Below are 19,592 nucleotides of genomic sequence, written 5' to 3' on the forward strand. Positions count from 1 at the left end.
TTCTTTGACAAACACAAACCTGAGAACATCCAGTTCATCTTTGAGAGCCCGCGATTCCTCTGCCAGACTGGTAAGCTCATCATTACGATGCTGAAGTTCAACCAGCTGCTTCTCCAGCTCCTCACAGTGGATCCGGTAGTCATCCTTGGCAGCCTCCAGCCTAGAGGTAGCACACTCATATGAGCATTCAGTCTTCACTGGAAACATGCAGCTGAGGTGCACTTAAAGCCACAGGAAACAACCTGAAGTTCTCCTCCTGCAGAGTCTCCAGTTGCTGCTGCAGCTGACTGTGTTTCCTGCCTGATGGTGTGCTTGGATCTTCAAATGTTTCCAGTTGGCTGGCTCGGTCTGTTAGGACGTCGTTCTCCGCCAAGAGGCTGTTTCGTTCCTCTAGAAGAACGGCCACCTGACCAGGAACAAAGACATTAGTGCCGCTCTCCTGATGAGTTTTAAGCCCATGTTAATGAAAATTAAAGCGAGCAGAAAGAAGCCACAGTGTTATATCTCCTGCTGGTCAATAACAGCATGCAGAGCAGAAAAGTCACTTCTAAGAATTAAAAGAGACGGCACGATAAGCTTCTCCTGTCTCATCTGTTTAAGCAAACCTAATCTGTGGTGGAAGTGTTGTGCAAACAAGGTCCTCTTTAAGCTAAATGGTTAATAAATAAATGTTAGTTTCCCCTCCTACCCATCACATTAAAGTATATTACCCAGTTTAACAGTAAAAACAGCTTAATTAGTCATTTTTAAGTCTTACTTGTACAGTGCTGTAAAATAGTATTTGCCTCTTATACATTTCTTCTTCTTTTTTAGTTCTTGGACACGGTTTCATATTGTGTAGATCATCAAAACACATTTTAGTACCAACCTAAGCTTAAAAAAGCAGCTTTCAAGTGGTAATTTAATTTTCTATCCAGCTCAACCCTATTTAACCTATGTAAAAAAGTGATAGCCCCTAAAGCCAATTACTGGCTGTGGAACCCTTAGCAGCAATAAGTGGTTTACGTCTCTGAGGAAGAACTTTGTCTCACTCTTTGAAGAACTGTCTAAACCCCTGCAGCAGCTTAACAGTGACAAAGTCTGACTACTTTTTAAGGAAGCTTAGGTCCAGCACCAAGATTTGGCAGAGAGTGCCATCTGCTGGAGTAGCAGCATTAAAGAATGTGACATAAAAAAGCTCAACAAGTAGTGGTTTTTGCCTTGAATCTCTGCCATGACACTGTGATATTGCTAAATCTTGAAAACTGACCTTAACAGATGGGAATGAGGTCTGCTGTGCTTTCTATGTTGTTGTGGGCTCTTTTGGAAATTTAGAGAGACCGGCCATTATGGGAAAAGGTTGACCACTGTTTCATATTATATTCAGTTGTGGATCAGAAGCCTTAGAACTGGTTTCATAACCCAGTTTTTCATTTATTCTTAGAATGGGCTTAATGATTGCCTAAATGTTTCAGATCATTTGAAAATGTATCAGATATTTACTGAGAGGAAAAAAATGGCAAAAACAAAATTAAACAAAGAAAAAAAAAACAAAAGAAGGAATCGTTTAGGGGAAATACTTTAGCACAGCATCGTACCAATAGACTGAAATAGCTCAAATAAAAACCATAAGCAGATCTTGAAGTAATTTTAAATTTAGGTTTAGCTTTGTATTTCTAAAATTTTAAGAATCGTCAGCAATATCCCTCAAACAGACATACACATAAAATAACAATTATGTTTACTATAGCTTGAATAAACTGTATATATTAAAGATCTTCTGATCATGCTTTTCCCTAAATAAAATTACAAAATGGCTGCCATACCACAGATTCAAGGACAAATTATTGGAATATTGCCAAAATTACAAAACAAGCATTGCATAACTCATCAGAACCCAGTTTGAGCCCTCTGTTAGCAGAGTTAGAGTAAACATTTGAGCAGCTGGTTTAGATGGGTTTAGTTTTCCCCCTGCCCCTGACGATAAGCTGCGCTGAACTTACCTCTCTGCCCAGAGACCCGAGCAAGACAGGAAACTGATCAAATCAATCTGCCGAGAGTCCAGGTAAACAGTAGATGAGTCCCTATACTAAATTTAGTTTCCCTTCACAGCCCTGAGTTAGCCCTTCAGGCTGTGGCAGATGTCGGCTGGATGCCACAGCGGAACCAGCACAGTCCAGAGTCATTCTGCCACAGCAGCTCCAGACAATGGAGTCAAGCATTACTGAGAATCACAAAACTCTGGGTTACACTGTAGCAAAGGCATGCATGTCTGGATCCGTGGAGAGCTAACATCTGTTAACTTTTCAGAGCCCACTTTGAAGGAAGAAATTCAAGTACTTTATGAAGAACTTCATCTATCAGCAGAACGAGGCTGTGCATGAGCTCCATAAAATTCACCTGTAAGTCCAGTTCTTGACAGCGTTGGGTTAAGGCTTCCTTTTCTGACACGGCTTCAGAAAGGTCCTCAAGGAGTTTTTTCACCTGGACAGGTTATTGTGAAAATGAATCATAATGTAAGCACACAATCATCAGGAAAAACAGTTCTAAAACTTAGTTGATATCAACTCTTTTAATATAATTTCTGTTTACAGTGTCAATTGACAACTGATGTCCAGGAAGAAAAACACATTTAAATAATATCAGGTTGTACAGAATCCAATTCAAATCAGTCTAATTGCCTTGCAAAAGTATCAATAATTCCATTCAAATCAATTTATTTACATTGTGCAAATTCACAACACACGTTGTCTCAAGGCACTTGTAATTTAACCCAGTCTCACAGTACCTGCATTCCAAGTTGATCCGAGTTACCAAACAATTCAGGTTCAATAATTTTAAATCAATTAAAATGTTTACTATCTAAGGAAATCGAGTCATTGACTTGCAGCATTCACTCCTCCTGAATGAGCAAGTAGCAACAATGGACAGTCGTTTGCATTTTGTCGTTGACTTTCCCTCATACAGCAATCCCTCATACAGGGCATGCATGCAGCGACACTGAAGAGGAAATCTCCCCTTTAACAGGAAGAAACCTCCAGCAGAACCAGGCTCAGTGTGGATGGCCATCTGCCACGACCGACTGGTGGTTAGAGAAGACAGAGCAGAGACACATAAAACATAAGCACTGATCCATGAATACTTTCTATGTCAGAGAAAAGGTACAAAGGGTAATGGCAGTATGAGCCCCTTTAGTGGCTTCATTTAGGAAAGAAATACAGCTAAGCAGATAAGCTCTGAGCCAGTTTTCAGGTCAGAAGGATGAAAGTGAGCACAAAGAGTTAGCTGCAATAAAAGCTCAGCCTACAGCGAAGTCTAGCAGAAAGGCATTGAGGAGAACATTAAGTTGTTGGTGGCAGTAGCTCAGCCGATGCCCCCCTCTAGAACGTTGTCGCAGCTAAACACAACGCTTTGTAAGTTTTAGCAAAAAAAGAAAGTCTTATGTCTAAGTCTTAAATGTAGACAGGGTGTCTGCCTCTCAGACTAAACTGGGAGCCTGAAAACTAAAAGATCTGCCTCCCATTCTACTTTTAGAGACTCTAGGAACACCTATATGGCTTTATGCTTTCAACATCTTATGTTGCAACCATGAACTCAAATAAATTTCATAATGTTTTATGGTTTTATGCAACAGACTGACACAAAGTAGTAACAAACTGAAGAAGAAGGAAAATAATGCACAATAATAATGCTCCTAAATAGTTGTGCATTAATATTAATTTCCCCTGAATGAATAGTTCATGGAGCTACAGTACCTTTTACTGATATTACAGTTGCAAGTCTTACATTTCTAGCAGCTTTGCATGCCTAGATGTCCGGAATTTGACTAAGCCGCTCTTCATGGGAAACAAAGCAATAGTTACCCGGTCAACAGATTCATCCACCTGAATCTCAGCAGCTCCTGCAGAGACACCATGAGATCTTGGTAGGTTGAATATTTAATACTCTCCTGGCTCAGCCTGTCAGTAAATGTGGATAACAATGTGTTGGTGGGATTGTCTAATGCTATTTTCTAGATTTGTGGCGCTTCTGTGACATTAGGAAAGGATACATTAATACTTTTGCAAGGCATCTCCAGCGCCAGTAATATAATTTTAAAGCATTCAACTTCAGCTGATTATAAAATCCCAATTAGTGATAAATTACTTTACATTACACAATTCCTAAAAATGACTTAAAGTCTGAACAATTATTACTGACCTGCTGTTCTGGATCCCCTGACAGCTCGGTTCCTAATGCTGCTGAGTGATCTTTTTTCATCAGCTGATGAAGAAAATGTCATCAGGTTTATTACACACGAGCAATAGAAGAGCTGCAAAACGTACACACACAGCTCAAAAAATAAAGGCATTACAACACAATGTAACTCCAAGTTAATCACACTTCTGTGAAATCAAACTGTCCACTTAGGAAGCAACACTGATTGGCAATCAATTTCACATACTGTTGTGCAAATGGAATAGATAACAGGTGGAAACTAGAGGCAATAAGCAAGACCCCCCAATAAAGGAGTGGTTCTGCAGGGGGTGACCACAGTCCACCTCTCAGTTCCTCTGCTTTCTGGCTGATGTTTTGGTCACTTTTGAATGCTAGGAGAAGGAGCATTGCCAGAGGCCTGGAAAATGACCTCCAGCAGGCCACAGATGTGCATGTGTCTGCTCAAAGGATCAGAAACAGACCCTATGAGGGTGGTATGAGGGCCTGACGTCCACAGGTGGGGGTTATGCTTACAGCCCAACACCGTGCAGGACATTTGGCATTTGCCAGAGAACACCAAGATTGGCAAATTCGCCACCGGTGCGCTGTGCTCTTATTTTAAAGACATTACATCAAAATTGGATCTGCCTGTAGTGTGTTTTTCCGCTTTCATTTTGAGTGTGGCTCCAAATCCAGACCTCCATGGGTTAATAAATTTGATTTCCATTAATAATAATTTTCGTGTGATTTTGTTGTCAGCACATTCAACTAGGTAAAGACGTATTTAATAAGAATATTTCATTCATTCAGATCTAGAATGGGTTATTTTAGTGTACTCTTTATTTTTTGAGCAGTGTATATACTGTATAGAGGTATGTTGTGCAAGTGTTATTTTCTTTAAGACAACTGTATGCAAACATGAACTCTGCCCACTTTCCACAACAACAGCTGACATCTTTCAAAGACTTTCCAAGATATTTTATTTTCCAGAACAAAGTCATAATTTTATATAGAACTGCCTTCAATTCTCTGCATGTCTGCATAATATGTCATTAAGGTAAAGGAGAAAAGTAATGAACTAACCTCCTGGATGGCTTTCATGACTACATGCTGCACAGACTCCTCCATGGTCATGATTATCTGAATGTATTCTGCCAACAAATGAGAAAGTCATCTCACCAAGTGTTGTTGTTTTTTTTCATGCAACATTTCCACCTTGTTTTCTCAGATGTAGACTGCTCTTACACTCAGCAAGGTAATAGTTAAAAACAGCTTGGCGGGAACATTCATTTGACTCGGTTTTGACTAAGAACCTTTTTTTGAAAGTAATTGTAAAAACATGTAACTTGTGTGTATACCGTTTGTCAAAACCATCAAAGCAGTGACATACCTTGCTGTTGCTCACATCTGACTGCACAGCCCAGTATGAGCTGCAGCAGCCTTCCCATCTCCACAGGCTCAGAGTGCTCTGCCACCAGTGACACGTCCGGCAAAGGGAAGTATGAAATGTCCTGAGATAAAACCTGATGGTACACGGGAATAAACAAAACCTTAGGATAGTCTTTATGGATAAAACACTTTCCAAATTGCTAAAAAAAACTTTTAAACTACAACAGCAAACTGCAGGACTATAGATTTCATACCTCATTATAATAGTCAACCACCTTCTGAAGGATCTTCTTCAGATTGCTCATCTGAGAGGGGAGAGATTTTTAAATAGGATAAACTTTACTATAAATGTCAAAATGCCACACTATACAACAAATTTATCGGTACAAACATGCTTTTCAATACTTTCTCAAATAAAAAGAGAACAGAAGAAATATCATTACTGAGTCAAAAATACATGGAATGGGCCATACTTAGTAACACACGGTGACAATAAAGAATCTTGAAAGTCATAATATCGCCAGAATAAAGCGGTGATGATATGATAGTAAAGTCATGACATTACCAGAAAAAAATTTTCTTTAATGACAAGAAAGTTTCAACATGTATAAAGAACTGACGTGATCAGCTCAGACAAACTGCAGACACTGCCTGAGCCGAGTATTTTGACGCAGGGAAAAGACGGCTCTCTCTCTCTCTCTTCAAGCAGAGATTTATTTTAGTGCAATGACAGTTCAGTGAAAAAATAATTATATTAACACCCCGCTTTGTAGACCAGCGTTGGATCCGCAGCAGCAGCTTTGCAAATGTGCGATTCATTTGAAATGTGGACACGCAGTGGAACGGGTCTTGCGCCTTCGGCAGCAGGCAGCAGCCAGGCAGCCTGGTCAGCCAGACTCAGTTTCACTTTTTCTTTGGTATACAATGAACTGACTGCTAACTTCAGCTGTATCGAAACAAGGCAGAAGTTTATCTGGCTAGCCAGGCTAGCAGCCAGGACGAAGCACTGACTTCAGTGTTTGGAAGGTGGGAGGGGCAGGGCTCGCAGCAGACTGAGCGCTGCTTTTACGTGTTGTTGCCGAAATCTCCAACAACACAGAGCAAAGTCGTTAGATTAGTCGCTTCTCTGATAAAAAGTCACTAGAGGGGTTTCAAAACTCGCAAAATCTGGCGACAAAGTTGCTGAGCTTGCAACAGTATCTCTCTCTCTCTCCCCGACTTGCTCCACTTCCACTCAGGGATGCCGCCACACTGCAGCGCTGCAAGTACCGGTACGATCTAAATGCAGTATAGTAGCGTTTTAAATGCCGCAGTACCCCAGTACCAAATTAGTACCGGTATACCAAACAGCCCTACAACAAACTAGGGATCCATGATATTAGGCAAACATGCAGTATGAGATAATGTTGGTGAATGTCGTAGTAATAACGTGAAATGCTATAAATAATCCAATACTCAACACTGTTAATGTCTTTCTGTTTTGTGTTTGTTCCACACATGCATAACACTCAGTTTCTAAAACTAAAACTATAACTAGAGATGTATCAATCTGATACCCGGATCGGATATCAGCTCTGATATAGTCCAATTAGCTGAACCAGATATCGGATGAATGATGCCGATCCAGTCATTTCTCTTTCTATTTTCATTAATATCATACACAGCACTGCAGTTACAGCAACATGGAGCTAGCGCTGGACTGAGCCAAGTCTGCTATTTGGAAACATTTCAAACTTGATATGGCAACAAGTATACCTGCAACATGCAATATATGCAACGCAAAAATTGCAAGAGTTGATAAAGTTGTTAAATTTACCATCACAAACTTAAATAAGCACCTCCAAAAGCACATTGCTAAAGAACACGCAGACCTTTTTTTTTTAAAACAATATTTATTTTTAAGCCTTCACTCACACTCAAATAGCTAATAAAACTGTTTGTGGCTTAGTATAAAAACAAATACTGCAGAGTTGGTTAATTTCTGACAAAAATGTGTTCAAAATAGTTGGGAAAAAATTATAAATACTGCAATGCAATGTTTTCCACATTAGCTTCTTTTTTAACATTTAGGTAAAATAGAATTATATCACAATGTCGGCACATAAAAACATCTCAAAAGAAACTATACAGACGCTTTAGGCCAAAGAACATTTAGGAACAGACTGATCTGTTAGTGTCAGCTTGTGTTAACTACAACGGAAATTCAACACTCGAAAACTGTGTTATTTTCCAAAACTAACAACATTGAGATAAAATCTCCTTTTGCCACATAAAGGTTTACAAAGCTAAAGGGGATGGTGGGAAATAAATCTTGTAAAAGCACAGCTCAGAGATAACCAGAAGCTGCCTTTAGACAGTCTCAGGATTTGTCTGCTCTGTCAACCTGTCAACATGTTCTCATCCTCCAAAAACCAATATCATCATAGCTAACCCCACAACTTGAATGGCCACAAATCTCCAAAGACTTAACTAAAATACACAAGCGAAGCCAAAGGTAGGGACACAGGACCAGGTTTGTGATCAGCATCAATAAAACTGTGGCAGAAATTGAGAATTCAGTCAGAAAGAGCCAATGCTGGACAGTGAGGACATGTCTATATACCTTCAGTCTCCAGTTGTCCTCAACATCTGTTTTGATACGACCCATCCATGCTTCATTGAACCACGTGGGATCTCTGTAGCACAAACAGCAGAAAAAGGACACAGAAGTTGAAATGCAATTGTAATATTCTAGAAAATTTGAAATTCTAGACTAACCCCACAGTGACTGATGAATTCAAATCTAAGCAACTGATCTGTGACGTTACAAGCCTAAAGCTATGTTATGAAGTCAAGGCATAGCTGAAGAAGTGGTTTCACAAAAAAAAAAAAATTAACGTCCAAAGAAAATAAAACAGCAGTGTCTATTTGCTGCAAGAAAAAGTCTAATAAGCCACCAAATTATCATTTCCTTCCTTCCTTCCTATACAGCCTGTATAAGTTAATGACGCTGGCAATTAATGTGTATTTGTCACAGATACACCATCCTTACTATTGCTAAAGCACAAGCGATCTCTTACATCTGATGAAGTGCCTGTGACATTGCTGCTCCTGTGGCGAGCTCCTCCATTGTTCTGCAAGGAGCTGGAGTGTTGAATGTCTGCAGCTGTAAGGGAAACACAAAGCAACATTATACTAAAGAGTTTATCCAGAATTATGCACAGGAAATTTTGCAATAGTAGGAAATGTGCAACAAAAGGTAAAAAGCTGAGCTGGAGGAGGGCATTAATGAATAAAAAAGGAGCAGCTGCATTCAGTTTGCTCTGCAAATCAGAGCTCTGGGGTTCATTATGTCACACCCAAGCTGAGCGTGTTGTAGCTGCTCTAGTAGGTACAAATGTGGTTTAATGGAATACAAATGATCAGAAGTGCCCTTAAATAGTTAATAACTTTATCTGCTTTAACGTTTAACTTTATGTGATGGATCTGGACAAAATAGTCTAGACTGTTGATGCGAAATGATAAAAATATCCTTTAGAAAAAGAATTAACAAAAATATAAGAGGGAAAGTTGACGTGTATCTATCCAGTAGGGGTGTAATACCATCCACACCAATATATCGATTGAATGGTTAACTCTCTAATTACATGAGCGCAGCATGAAAACTTTGATCCGTATCATTATTTTTAAGATCCGCCTTTATTTTTTTAATTTACAAAGCATGAGACTATAGTGAACAGCTGATCTATTGTTTTTCTTACAATAGTGTTGATTTAAATGTCTGATGCCTGTAAGGCTTAGAAATAAAATGGTCAAATCATATTTGGGTTTTTATTTTTTATGAGTTGATATCAATGTAAATATAAGGGTTAGATGGGCAGATGATATTGCATCTGATCAATTGCAGACTTGTGAATTTAATTTAACAGAAATCGTATCGTGACAGACGTTGTGATATCGGCAAACATCGTATCGTCATGCAAACAAACCGATATAACACAGGAACGTGATAAAGCTGGTGATTTACACGCCTAGTTTCCAGCTCATTCGCTATGGAGAACTTAAAAAGTTTGGACGCTACCATTTACCTTCAAAAGTCTCAAAGGTAGTGAAATGGAGTCCACCTGTGTGTAATCTAAGCGTCACATGACTATGTTGTTTCCCTTAGTCTGCTTAGAATTGTTGAGGCCTGTCCAATTTGTTGCTTGAATTGTATGCAGTATGTCCTCCCATCACGTTAATAAAGTAACTTAATAACAGGAGGACAATCTCCCATCTCCCATCATTAATATATTAAGTCAAGTTTTGTGTTTCTATCTTTTTTTGTTTTATCTCCTTTGTGGCGTGAATTGACTGTTTTTTTCAATAGTGTTTGGTGGTGGGGTTATTTGGTATTCTAAATGGTATCGATACTTTGCATACGAGTTAAACAAAGCCTGTGTGCAAACAGTGCTTTAAAGAGGTAGCAACAAAGTCAAGTAGCAAAACAACATTGGCCTTCATGATGATTTCAGACAGTTTAGTAAATTAAAGTTCCCATCAATAATTTAATACATTAAAATGCATTACTGATGTTAGCGCAACAAGTTGTCCGTATTAATATTGTGTCATTAGCTGTGACTAGCATGCTACTAGCCATTTGCTATATTTGGGTTATTTATGGCATTTGTGTTTCTGTTGAGAGAGCATGTTCCATGTTGAGATTGAAAAAGGTGAGGTTTACTGTTAATATTTTTTTTCCCTTTAATTATTTGTCATTTTTCGGAAATGGTATATATTGAACATTTTTCTGGATATCGATATTGAGTTTGAAATTTTAGTATCATGACAGCCCTAGTAGTAAGCAAGAATAAACTAACAGAAGAGAAGCCACCCATGGCCAATTAGCTAGTGGTGACAAGAATGGACATTTATAGGATGGAGAAGATACCGGCCACAGTAAATTACAAACTAGATTTGACTAATGCTGGAAAAAAAGGGTTCAATATGTGACACTTCAGAGGTCTAATATAGTTATGTAGTGATCTAATGTAGTTAATATGTAGATCTAATGTAGTTAATATAGTTATGTAGTGATCTAATTCTAGATCACCCCCGAATGTTCTGTTAAGATAACCGTAGTTTTGCATTGATGTAAAAAATATAAGCTGTGTACTATTGAATTACTTGTACATACAGTGTGAATATGTGACTCTATTAAAAAACATTTTAATAGAGTCACAACAACAACAAAAGCTTTCTGAATGTGTAACATACAGCACCCTGGATGAGATTTGAAAGTTTTTTATTGTGGTTTCAGATTAAAGACACACATAACTTTTTGAAATTTTTTGTTGTTGGGATACCTAATTAAAAAAATTTCCTAGAAATATTATCTAATTAACCTGACATAAGGTCTATTTAAAAAAAAAAATACTAGCTACCCTCCTATTTTCCTAAGTTACGCAGCTCCTTTTAATACATTTTACATAACTATTTAAAATGCCAAGAACAACATTTCCCATATATATATGATGGTTATGTGTATTGGCAACATAACTTAGTCTGACCAACTTTTAAAAATCATCTAACCTATATTTAATTTTTTTTTATTTTTATGTGTAGTAAATACTACATTTATTGGATAGTGTAAGCATCAGCCCTAATTGATAATAACTGACCTTTGCATATGTCGAGTACTAACTAATGATTTTAAAAAAGCAGGCAGGCGGAAATCTACGACGGCTGTTGCTTCTCACCCTCTAGCGACACTTTGTACCGATTGACGCTCGCTGTTGCTACAGAGACTGTTTCTACGGTAACTGTGCCTTTAAAGCTAAAGCTAAGCGCTACAATTACCATTTTATATTGACCATACAGAGCAACGTTAGCCGGGCCTTATAGTATATCTCCTTTATTTTCACTGAGCTAGTGAGGGAGGCTGCTTTCCCGAAAGCTCCACCATCTTCAACAAACAGGTAACTAAAATGACCGCATTCCTAACAGCTTCACATTAACGTGACCAAATAAACTCACCCATATTATTAGGCTTTCCGCCAGCGCCGTTTCGCTGTTTTCCATTTGTTTTCTTTCTGGTAAACACGTAAAATATCCTCCCCACCTGTCTCAACGAAGCTCTTCCGCTCTTTTCCTCTGCATTTGACCTCACCTGCTGCCAAAGGTAAACTGCCAACGGAAGATACGTAGTTAAAGAGCAAATGAGTTCGGTTTACGCTATCGGATGGCGTAAAGTGTTCGTGAATGGCGCTGCGGCTAAAGTACTGGACGTTCACTTGCTTGGGGCTGGACTTGCACGATACTAAGGGGAAATGGACTCGACCAATAAGCATCGAGTTCAGGAGTGATTGCTGACGGTTTATTTGTGTTCTGACCAATGAAAGCGCAGCATTGGAAATCTAGACACGCCCTTGTGATTAAGAAGCGATTACCCTGCTTTCGCTGATCAAACGACTTTTCACACGGTTATTGTAATGTGTGTTTACTACCAGGGACGTTTATAAAACAAGCACTTATTCGGACGAAATAACCTCTGAAAATAGGAAATAAATGCTGACAATAACATCTTAGTTAGATCTAATTCGAATATTTTATTCAAATGAATTAGTCAAAACAAGTTAATAGTAAATAAATATGCGAATGTATGAAAAAATGGAATGTAAATATTGATTTCTGAAATAGTATTTGATTAATTTTAGGGGGAAAAATATTTCATTAGGCTTCGATTTGTGTTTAACAGAACTTTGAAATACAAAGCCACATTTAAAGCTATAGTACAGTTTATAAAAGCTGTTTATTGCCTAAAGCTGAGGAAAAATGTTAATCCCTTTAGCTGTAGATTATGTTATGCAAAATCTGCAATGTTCCCTGATAGCCTCTAAACTCCCTGGACAATACCAGCATTCTGTGACGGGCAATCATTTCTGATTGCAATACACATAACCACAGTGTTATATGCTGTCAATCTAAATAGATTTATTGTCATTTCATTGTCACTTCATGAACTGAGGGCAGGCTACGATCCAGTGACCTTTTTCAGCTCCCCTCTCTATTCTCTAAGTGTTTATTGAAAAGATAAATATGTAATAAAGAAACAAAAAAAATCTGCATCGGACAAACTCATAATCTGCAGGTCTGTCTGGGCGAATTCTGGTTGTGTCTAATGGACTCCCAGAAACATTCAAATTGGCAGACCCACACCGAGACATAAAAAAATAACTAAAAGCTTTAAGTGTAAAATCAAATAAAAAAGGTTTAAATAAAGTTTGGGGGCATATATATATATGGAGGAACTATCTATATAAAAACAGGGCTCAAAAAGCTGAAAGCAAGTCAGGTTCCATTATAGAAGTTTAGCGACGCCAACTGAAGTTGTTCTTAGATCCGACTCCTCCGCCAGATGGAGAAATCAAACATGCAAGATCTGGACTAACCTGCTAACAAGCAAGACCCTAACTAAAGCCAACCTAATTTGTTTCAAAACAAATTAGGCTAGTTTTTATTTTTGATTAAGACAAAAATAAAAAAGTAAAATAAAAAAATATAATAAAATAAAACAATGGCTCCGAACCCATAACCAGGACATTTTAAGAGTTGACTTTAAAATATTTTTTAACCAAATTCAGCAATCTCTGCTCTAATGTCTAACAGTACCACTTCATGTGGCAAAGCATTTAATAAACAACCTAACATTCTTGTGACAACCCTCTCATAGTTTCCTGGGGATTTCACAATGACCTTCTCAGCTCTCACTCTCCTCTGCAGGGCCCTCTTATCTGTCATCTTGCAGCTGGAGCGCCACATTCACCACCACCGCTCTAGATTGCTGAGAAAATGCTGGTAAAGACGGACGTTCGTCTCCTAGGAACTTCATGCAATTCTCTCCCTCTCTCTCTCTCTGGCACGGTATTCTCCATCTCATATTAACGTTGGAGTTCAGGTTAGAATTCTGACCACTTTCAGACTGTAAATTTTACCTCAAAAATACAGCCCTAGAGCATCAGAGTGTAGTGGTATGCGTATGAGGTAAGAGCGGACATTAGCCGTTTAGCCTGCAGGGACATCCCCTCTGTGCCCGTTTTGAATGCCAGCGGGGGAGCGCTGGCGTTCGATCTCCTGATTCCTGCCACTCTGTGACACTGACCCTTACTGGCTGACAGCGACTATTTTTAGATGACCCGAAGCCAACAGACTCTCCAGCTTTTATCTGAGGTGCCAGAGTAAATATTTGTCAAGATATTCCTGCGTTGCGGGCACTCCTGAACTTTGTGAGGGTTGTCGTATCCGAGTTCAGTGTCAGGTTGTCTGACAGAGATTCCGATGCAGACATCTGACACCTGCAGCACCATCAGGCTTTTTTGGGTAATTTGTTCAACACTTTGACACACTGACAGTTAAAATAATGTGGTGGGAAAAATAAAACATGACCATTTTTAGGAGTTCAGGACTGGCTCTTGGTTCTGTGAAGACATCTGTATGTGGGAGAAGAACACGTTGAGCTTGTCTGTTTGAAATGTAGTATATGCCATGATGATGAAAGCAGCGTGATGTTGGCGTGATTGCAGCAGCCACGGTCCCACTGACCTTCATCGTTATCTCTGTTTGGCCGAGCAGTCGGATCCTAGACTGGTTGGTGTCTCTTTCCATAATGAAAGTTGAGTTATATTTGACCCTCTCAGTCCTCATATTCAGGACTTTTCTTTATATCTCCACATCTTTTTCAGACCTTATGCTTTGGTTTTACTCCACTACAAATTAATAAAATAAGACTTTTTGTCTGCCATCCTAGTTATTTTTATAAGGTATTCAGATGGAGCCTTAGTTTGGTGTGGTTTTTCTGTACAGCTAGATTTTAAAAATCTTTACCAAATATCTTAACTGTTTCTTAACATGGTTCTTTTTCTTGCTTTGTGTAAACTGAGCAGGAGAAAATATTGTTTTTCAAACAGTATAAAACGGGATCAGGGAAATTGTGGGGGGAAAAAATCTCTCTGTAATAACAAATAACAGATTATTTTTATTCACTGGATCCCGGGCCTATTGACAGAACATTTACTTTTTATCTAAATATAATAATGTCTCACGTTCTGTCCTTCATTTAATAAAATCTAATAAGATAAACTTAATTTAAATTCTCTGCTAAATCCTATGAGTAATGATGCCTGTTTCCTTAATTTCATAACCAAGAGTTCATTGTGAGAGAGGAATGGTGTGCTCCAGGTTTTGGCTGAGTAAACGTAAAGTAAATGATTGGCTAATTTAGATCCCACCTAACAAAGCGTGGGAGGAAACTGACTTCATAAGATCCACATAGTTCATAAGCGCGTGAAGGGACACATTATACAGACCTTAATAAGGTTGTCTAAATACTTTTAGAATCAGAGTCTGACTGAAACTTTAATTTAATTTGCTGTAGTCCCTGTAAAGTCCTATTGATCTGACTCCAGCAGCGCTCCCTTAGAGCAGAAGGACTCCAGCTGATATTGGAGGCCGTGGTTGATGATTAACGAGCTGCTCGGATTTATTTTCTGCTGCGATGCTGTCAGGCAACACTTCACTTCCCGCTAGGAAACGACTCTGCCTTCCTCCTCCAGACGCCGCTGCTTTTAGAGGAACCGCAAACCCAGCAGCACACGTCTCAGTCCAGGTACGCCGCACTTTCTCGTTCTCTTAAAAATAACAACAATTGTGCTCTTTACTGAGTTACTGAATTAAACTATGTTTTGAGGCGAGAGTGAATATTTTGGGGCGTTGGGATTTATTAAGCACAATTTGAGCGTTTTGAGTGGTATTTCTGACCTGTTCATCAATTTATTGTCAAATTCTGATTGTTGGGTATACACCAGAGGATGAGGCCGATGTATGATGCTTTAAAACTGTGAAACAAAAGATAATATTACCACTGCATGTACGGTGACCTAACGTAAGCAGACTGTCAAACTGCAGCTATCAGAGCATCAATATGTGGGACCCGCATCAGAGAACGTTTGAGCTTCGTCAGCCTTATTGCGCTTTAATCAGTACAGATGTGTCAGTATCTCACCACTGGCAGACATACGGGCTTCTGTTTATGGTGCGTTTACCGTGGTCGTCATGTCCTGCCCTGTGTCCCGTTGCAGATTGGACCATCTGCACCCTGAAGATCAAGCGGGTCAGGACCACCTGGCATCATCTAGAGCTCTGACCGGCCCACTGAGCAGTTAACAATGCATCCGAGCTGCCATAAGGTGAGTTCTTCGGTACGTGATTATCATCGGGCCATCCGTCACCTGACCGTATGATGATCGCAATCTTTATTGGGGGTTATGATCAGCCTCAGAGTTGTTGCCAAACAAAGCCTGTAAAAATCCCCCAGTCCGTCATGTGAGCTTAATCCTTAACCAAACACAGGTCTCTGAAAGGGCTTTGTGAACACGTTTGCTGCGTCTCAAAGGAAAACCCATCACACTTGTTCTGATGATTTTTTTCCCCCCATTTACATTTTTTCTGTCACTCACGTCCTCCCCCGTCATCTCTTTAGGAATCGGCACTGCCATGTCCACCAATGGGCACAAGAGACTGCCACTGCCCAGTATGCCTGCAGACGGCCACGTTCCCGGTCCAGACCAACTGCGGCCACTTATTCTGTGGTAAGGGACGGCAGAAACATGCGATCTTTGTTATCACTCTTACCTGGGTTGCCAAATGCATAATGTTTCACATTTTGTCACATTACAACCTCGCACATCAGTGTCTTTTATTGGGATGTTATGTGCAAAAACAAACACAAAGTAGTGAAGAACTGCAAGTGGAAAGAAAATGATACGTGTATTTTTTTAAATGATTACTCTCTTGACAAATTATCTAAAAGAGTGCGGCGTGTATCAGATAAAGCCAAAATGTAATGCTTTGTTGCGCACATGCATAGCTACATGTGTGGTGGAAAACTAGCCCGGCACATCATCCCGGAAACATAACAGTGGTAGCATCGCGCTTTAGGGATGCTTTTCTTCAGCTGAGACGAAGAAGCTGCTCAGAGTTGGAAAGCTGGATGGATCTACATGCTGGCCAACTCTGAAAAACTGCATATCCACAAGTTAGAGTGGCCTAATCAAAGCCCAGACCCAATGAAAATCTATATGCCAACCTGATGTTCACAGAGGCTTTCCATCAAATCCCATTAAGCTTGCCCTATTTTGCAAAGAATGGGCAAAATTTTGTTTCTAGATTTGCAAAGCTGGAAGAGAGATACCTTAACGGACCAGAAGATTGTTTTACAAAGTCTAAAAAACAAACAAAAAAAAAACAGACATTTTCTTTCCACTTCCCAATCATGTGCTGCATTGTGATAGTCTGTCACATAAATTCCCAATTAAAATCAATAAAGTTAGATTTTTGTAATGTGACAAAAGCTGAAAAGGTTCATGGAGTGTGAAAACATTTGTGAAGCACATTTATCATCTGGTCAATAAGTGATTTAGAGCCGGTGTGCAGCGGCTATATGGGCCCTGATTGATTTTTTATTGATGTGCAGAGGTGCACAGAGTTTACACGTGGAGTTTATCTTCACCTGAAGAACCAGATGTGAAAAGCGTCTCGCCACAAGTCTTAATAAATGCTTTGTGCAGTAAGGAGATGAGTGAAAACGGGCCAGATTTCTTTCTGAGGTGAACTTTGAGCAGAGAGCTCGAGCTTTACCTATTGAACCTTCTCCTGTCATGTAGCTGAGCCAGAAATCAGTTGGTTTCTATATTTGGAAATCTATCCCTCTAAGATAGTGATAGTATTTATGACATAAACCCACTCCTGTTCAACCTTGACATTATCTGTTACTGATTACCAAACATGCTCAACCCCACGTTCGCTGCAACACTCATCGATACCTCTTATGATTGACATAAAAAAAATTAGAAATAGTCTTTGATAAACTGATATTCTGTTCTTTACCATGCTTGCTTTAAAGGTGTATTTTTTTTTAGGATAATGTAGTAAAAGTTGTTTTTGTTCCTGCAGCCAACTGTCTGCTTACCTACTGGAGACACGGCTCCTGGTTGGACGCAGTCAGCTGTCCTCTCTGCAGACAGAAGGTAGGTAGAGTGACCAAACAGCTTTCCTGGCGTTGTGATCGTCACACGGAGGATTTTTTATTTTTTTTTAAAAAGCCTGTCGCTTTTTTTAGGTCAGCGTCCTGTGTAACCTGTTTAAGGAGAGCCGATCAGATCAGCAGTCCAAGAAAGTTCTGGGGGAAATCACAGACTACAACAAGCGCTACTCTGGAGCGCCACGAAAGGTCAGCGACCGCAGAGACGCCTTCTTTCACTGCACTGAATATGTCAGATGAAATCGAGAATAAAATATTTCATTATAGTCTTCTATAATGGGCTTGGGAATGGGAACACGTCTTGTGCGGCCTTTGGGTTTTATTGATTTGAGATAAAATGGCAGACAAAAGAGGCTTTAGTTAACACTTCACAATGGCACCTCCAGCAGGTAACAATCGATTTCCCACAGAGATCTCCTTCACACGCCATTGTTAGGAAATTATAATGGCCATTTGTTGTGGGCTGAAGTGAACCAGTCTTGGAGGAGGAAAGCACGGAGGCTTAGCTTGAGACCACATAAAAGCAGATAAAGCTGCAGTGCCTTGAAAAAGGGTTTATGGAAAAGCATCCTGACAGCATTGCGCTGTTGGTATGGTGCATTCAGGTTCACGTCCGACAACAAATATCTGGCTTTGCATGCTCCATGCATCAGTCCATCAGCTCGGACCAGGGAATCCGGTGCTGACACTAAGTTGAATTTTGATCTCATGTGACCAGAACACCACATGGCCAGGGTTAAACTTTAGATTTGGCTTCTTTTTTGCCACTCTTCCATTAAGGCAAGTGCACAATTAACAGTGGAAAAATTCTCCCACTCAAGACGAAGCACCTCAAAAACTACAGGCCTCCTAGCTGCCTTTGAGTTTAACGCCCTCTTTGCCTGAACATATCTTTGTAGATTGCTGCCTCTATCCTGTCTGCTGGTCTTCATGGTCCCTTTGTTCAGTTCAATTAAATTTTATAGCGCCAATTCATGAAACATGTCATCTCAAGACACTTTACAAAGTCAAATTCAATCATATTAGACAGATTGGTCAAAAATTTCCTATATAAGGGAACCAGTTGATTGCATCAAAGTCTTGACAAGCAGTATTCACTCCTGGAGAATCGTAGAGCCACAGGGAGAGTCGTCTGCATTGTCCATGGCTTTGCAGCAATCCCTCATACTGAGCAAGCATGAAGCGACACTTCACTGATGTTCTCTACCGTAGTTTTGAGGCCTTCACACAACAGCTGTATATACACAGGTTAAACCACCCACAAGTGGACTATTTACTAATAAAGGGGAATTTGGCTGTCTTTATTTTATTTAGAGGCATCAGAATGGAGGGGTTACATTAAAAATTTGTATATTTAAAAATATCTGTTAAAAAATAATTAGTATACCTTTCCATCCACAGTACAATCATGTCCCATTTTGCTATAAAATCAATGTTGAACCTATGAAAAACATTAGTTTGCTTGTATGGTGACTTAATGTAGAAAGGTTGAAAGCGTGCACTTTTGCAAAGGTTCTGTAGCTGCAATTATTTTCACACACCAATGTTTGATAGCGTACTTTTTCATGGGTGAAACGCCCTGCTGTTTCTACCCGTCTGACTGGATCTCCTTCATTTTGCCCCTTCCAGGTGACGGACTACCTCTGCGACGCGCCTCTTCTTCTGCAGTTACTGACTCGGGGTCTAGGCACCATGGGAGGTCTCGTCTGGCTCTTCCTCTTCAGGGTGGCTTCTGTGCTGCTGTGGGACGGGTGTGTGTCCATCTCCTCGCCCACCCCTGCTCCAATCGTCGGGTCCCCTGGACGCGGACCCCTCTCTCTGCGGCTGTTGGGGGTTCTGGACGACCCTGGTGGTGGCGGGTCTGCTGCCACTCTGCGTTCATCAACGTAACCAGCAAATTACTCCAGAAGGAGGACGCTCTCCGAGCAGGACGGCCTCACAGGGCGTCATGGGGGGCTCGCTGTAGTTTCAT

General features: G+C 39.9%; 1 protein-coding gene and 1 pseudogene across 2 annotated transcripts in view; one reads left to right on the forward strand and one right to left on the reverse strand.

Moving 5' to 3' along the window:
* hook1 (hook microtubule-tethering protein 1) overlaps nucleotides 1-19,592 on the reverse strand; it is a 41,376-nt gene that overhangs the window by 14,683 nt on the left and 7,101 nt on the right. The window contains exons 1-10 of one of the 2 annotated variants that reach the window (XM_036141402.1): nucleotides 11,560-11,817; nucleotides 8,625-8,710; nucleotides 8,168-8,240; nucleotides 5,820-5,870; nucleotides 5,567-5,699; nucleotides 5,260-5,327; nucleotides 4,180-4,242; nucleotides 2,380-2,463; nucleotides 243-406; nucleotides 20-160 (exon numbers count right to left, since the gene is read on the reverse strand). In XM_036141402.1, coding sequence (XP_035997295.1) covers nucleotides 20-160; nucleotides 243-406; nucleotides 2,380-2,463; nucleotides 4,180-4,242; nucleotides 5,260-5,327; nucleotides 5,567-5,699; nucleotides 5,820-5,870; nucleotides 8,168-8,240; nucleotides 8,625-8,710; nucleotides 11,560-11,604 — 908 coding nt within the window. In that variant the 5' untranslated portion in view covers nucleotides 11,605-11,817. Of the gene's footprint in view, nucleotides 1-19; nucleotides 161-242; nucleotides 407-2,379; nucleotides 2,464-4,179; nucleotides 4,243-5,259; nucleotides 5,328-5,566; nucleotides 5,700-5,819; nucleotides 5,871-8,167; nucleotides 8,241-8,624; nucleotides 8,711-11,559; nucleotides 11,818-19,592 lie in introns of those variants that run through there. The other variant, XM_036141403.1, reaches the window with a different exon arrangement.
* On the forward strand, nucleotides 13,360-19,586 carry LOC118556471 (annotated as a pseudogene).

This window comes from Fundulus heteroclitus, chromosome 9 (genome assembly GCF_011125445.2).
Source record: "Fundulus heteroclitus isolate FHET01 chromosome 9, MU-UCD_Fhet_4.1, whole genome shotgun sequence".
NCBI classification, from domain to species: Eukaryota; Metazoa; Chordata; class Actinopteri; order Cyprinodontiformes; family Fundulidae; genus Fundulus; species Fundulus heteroclitus.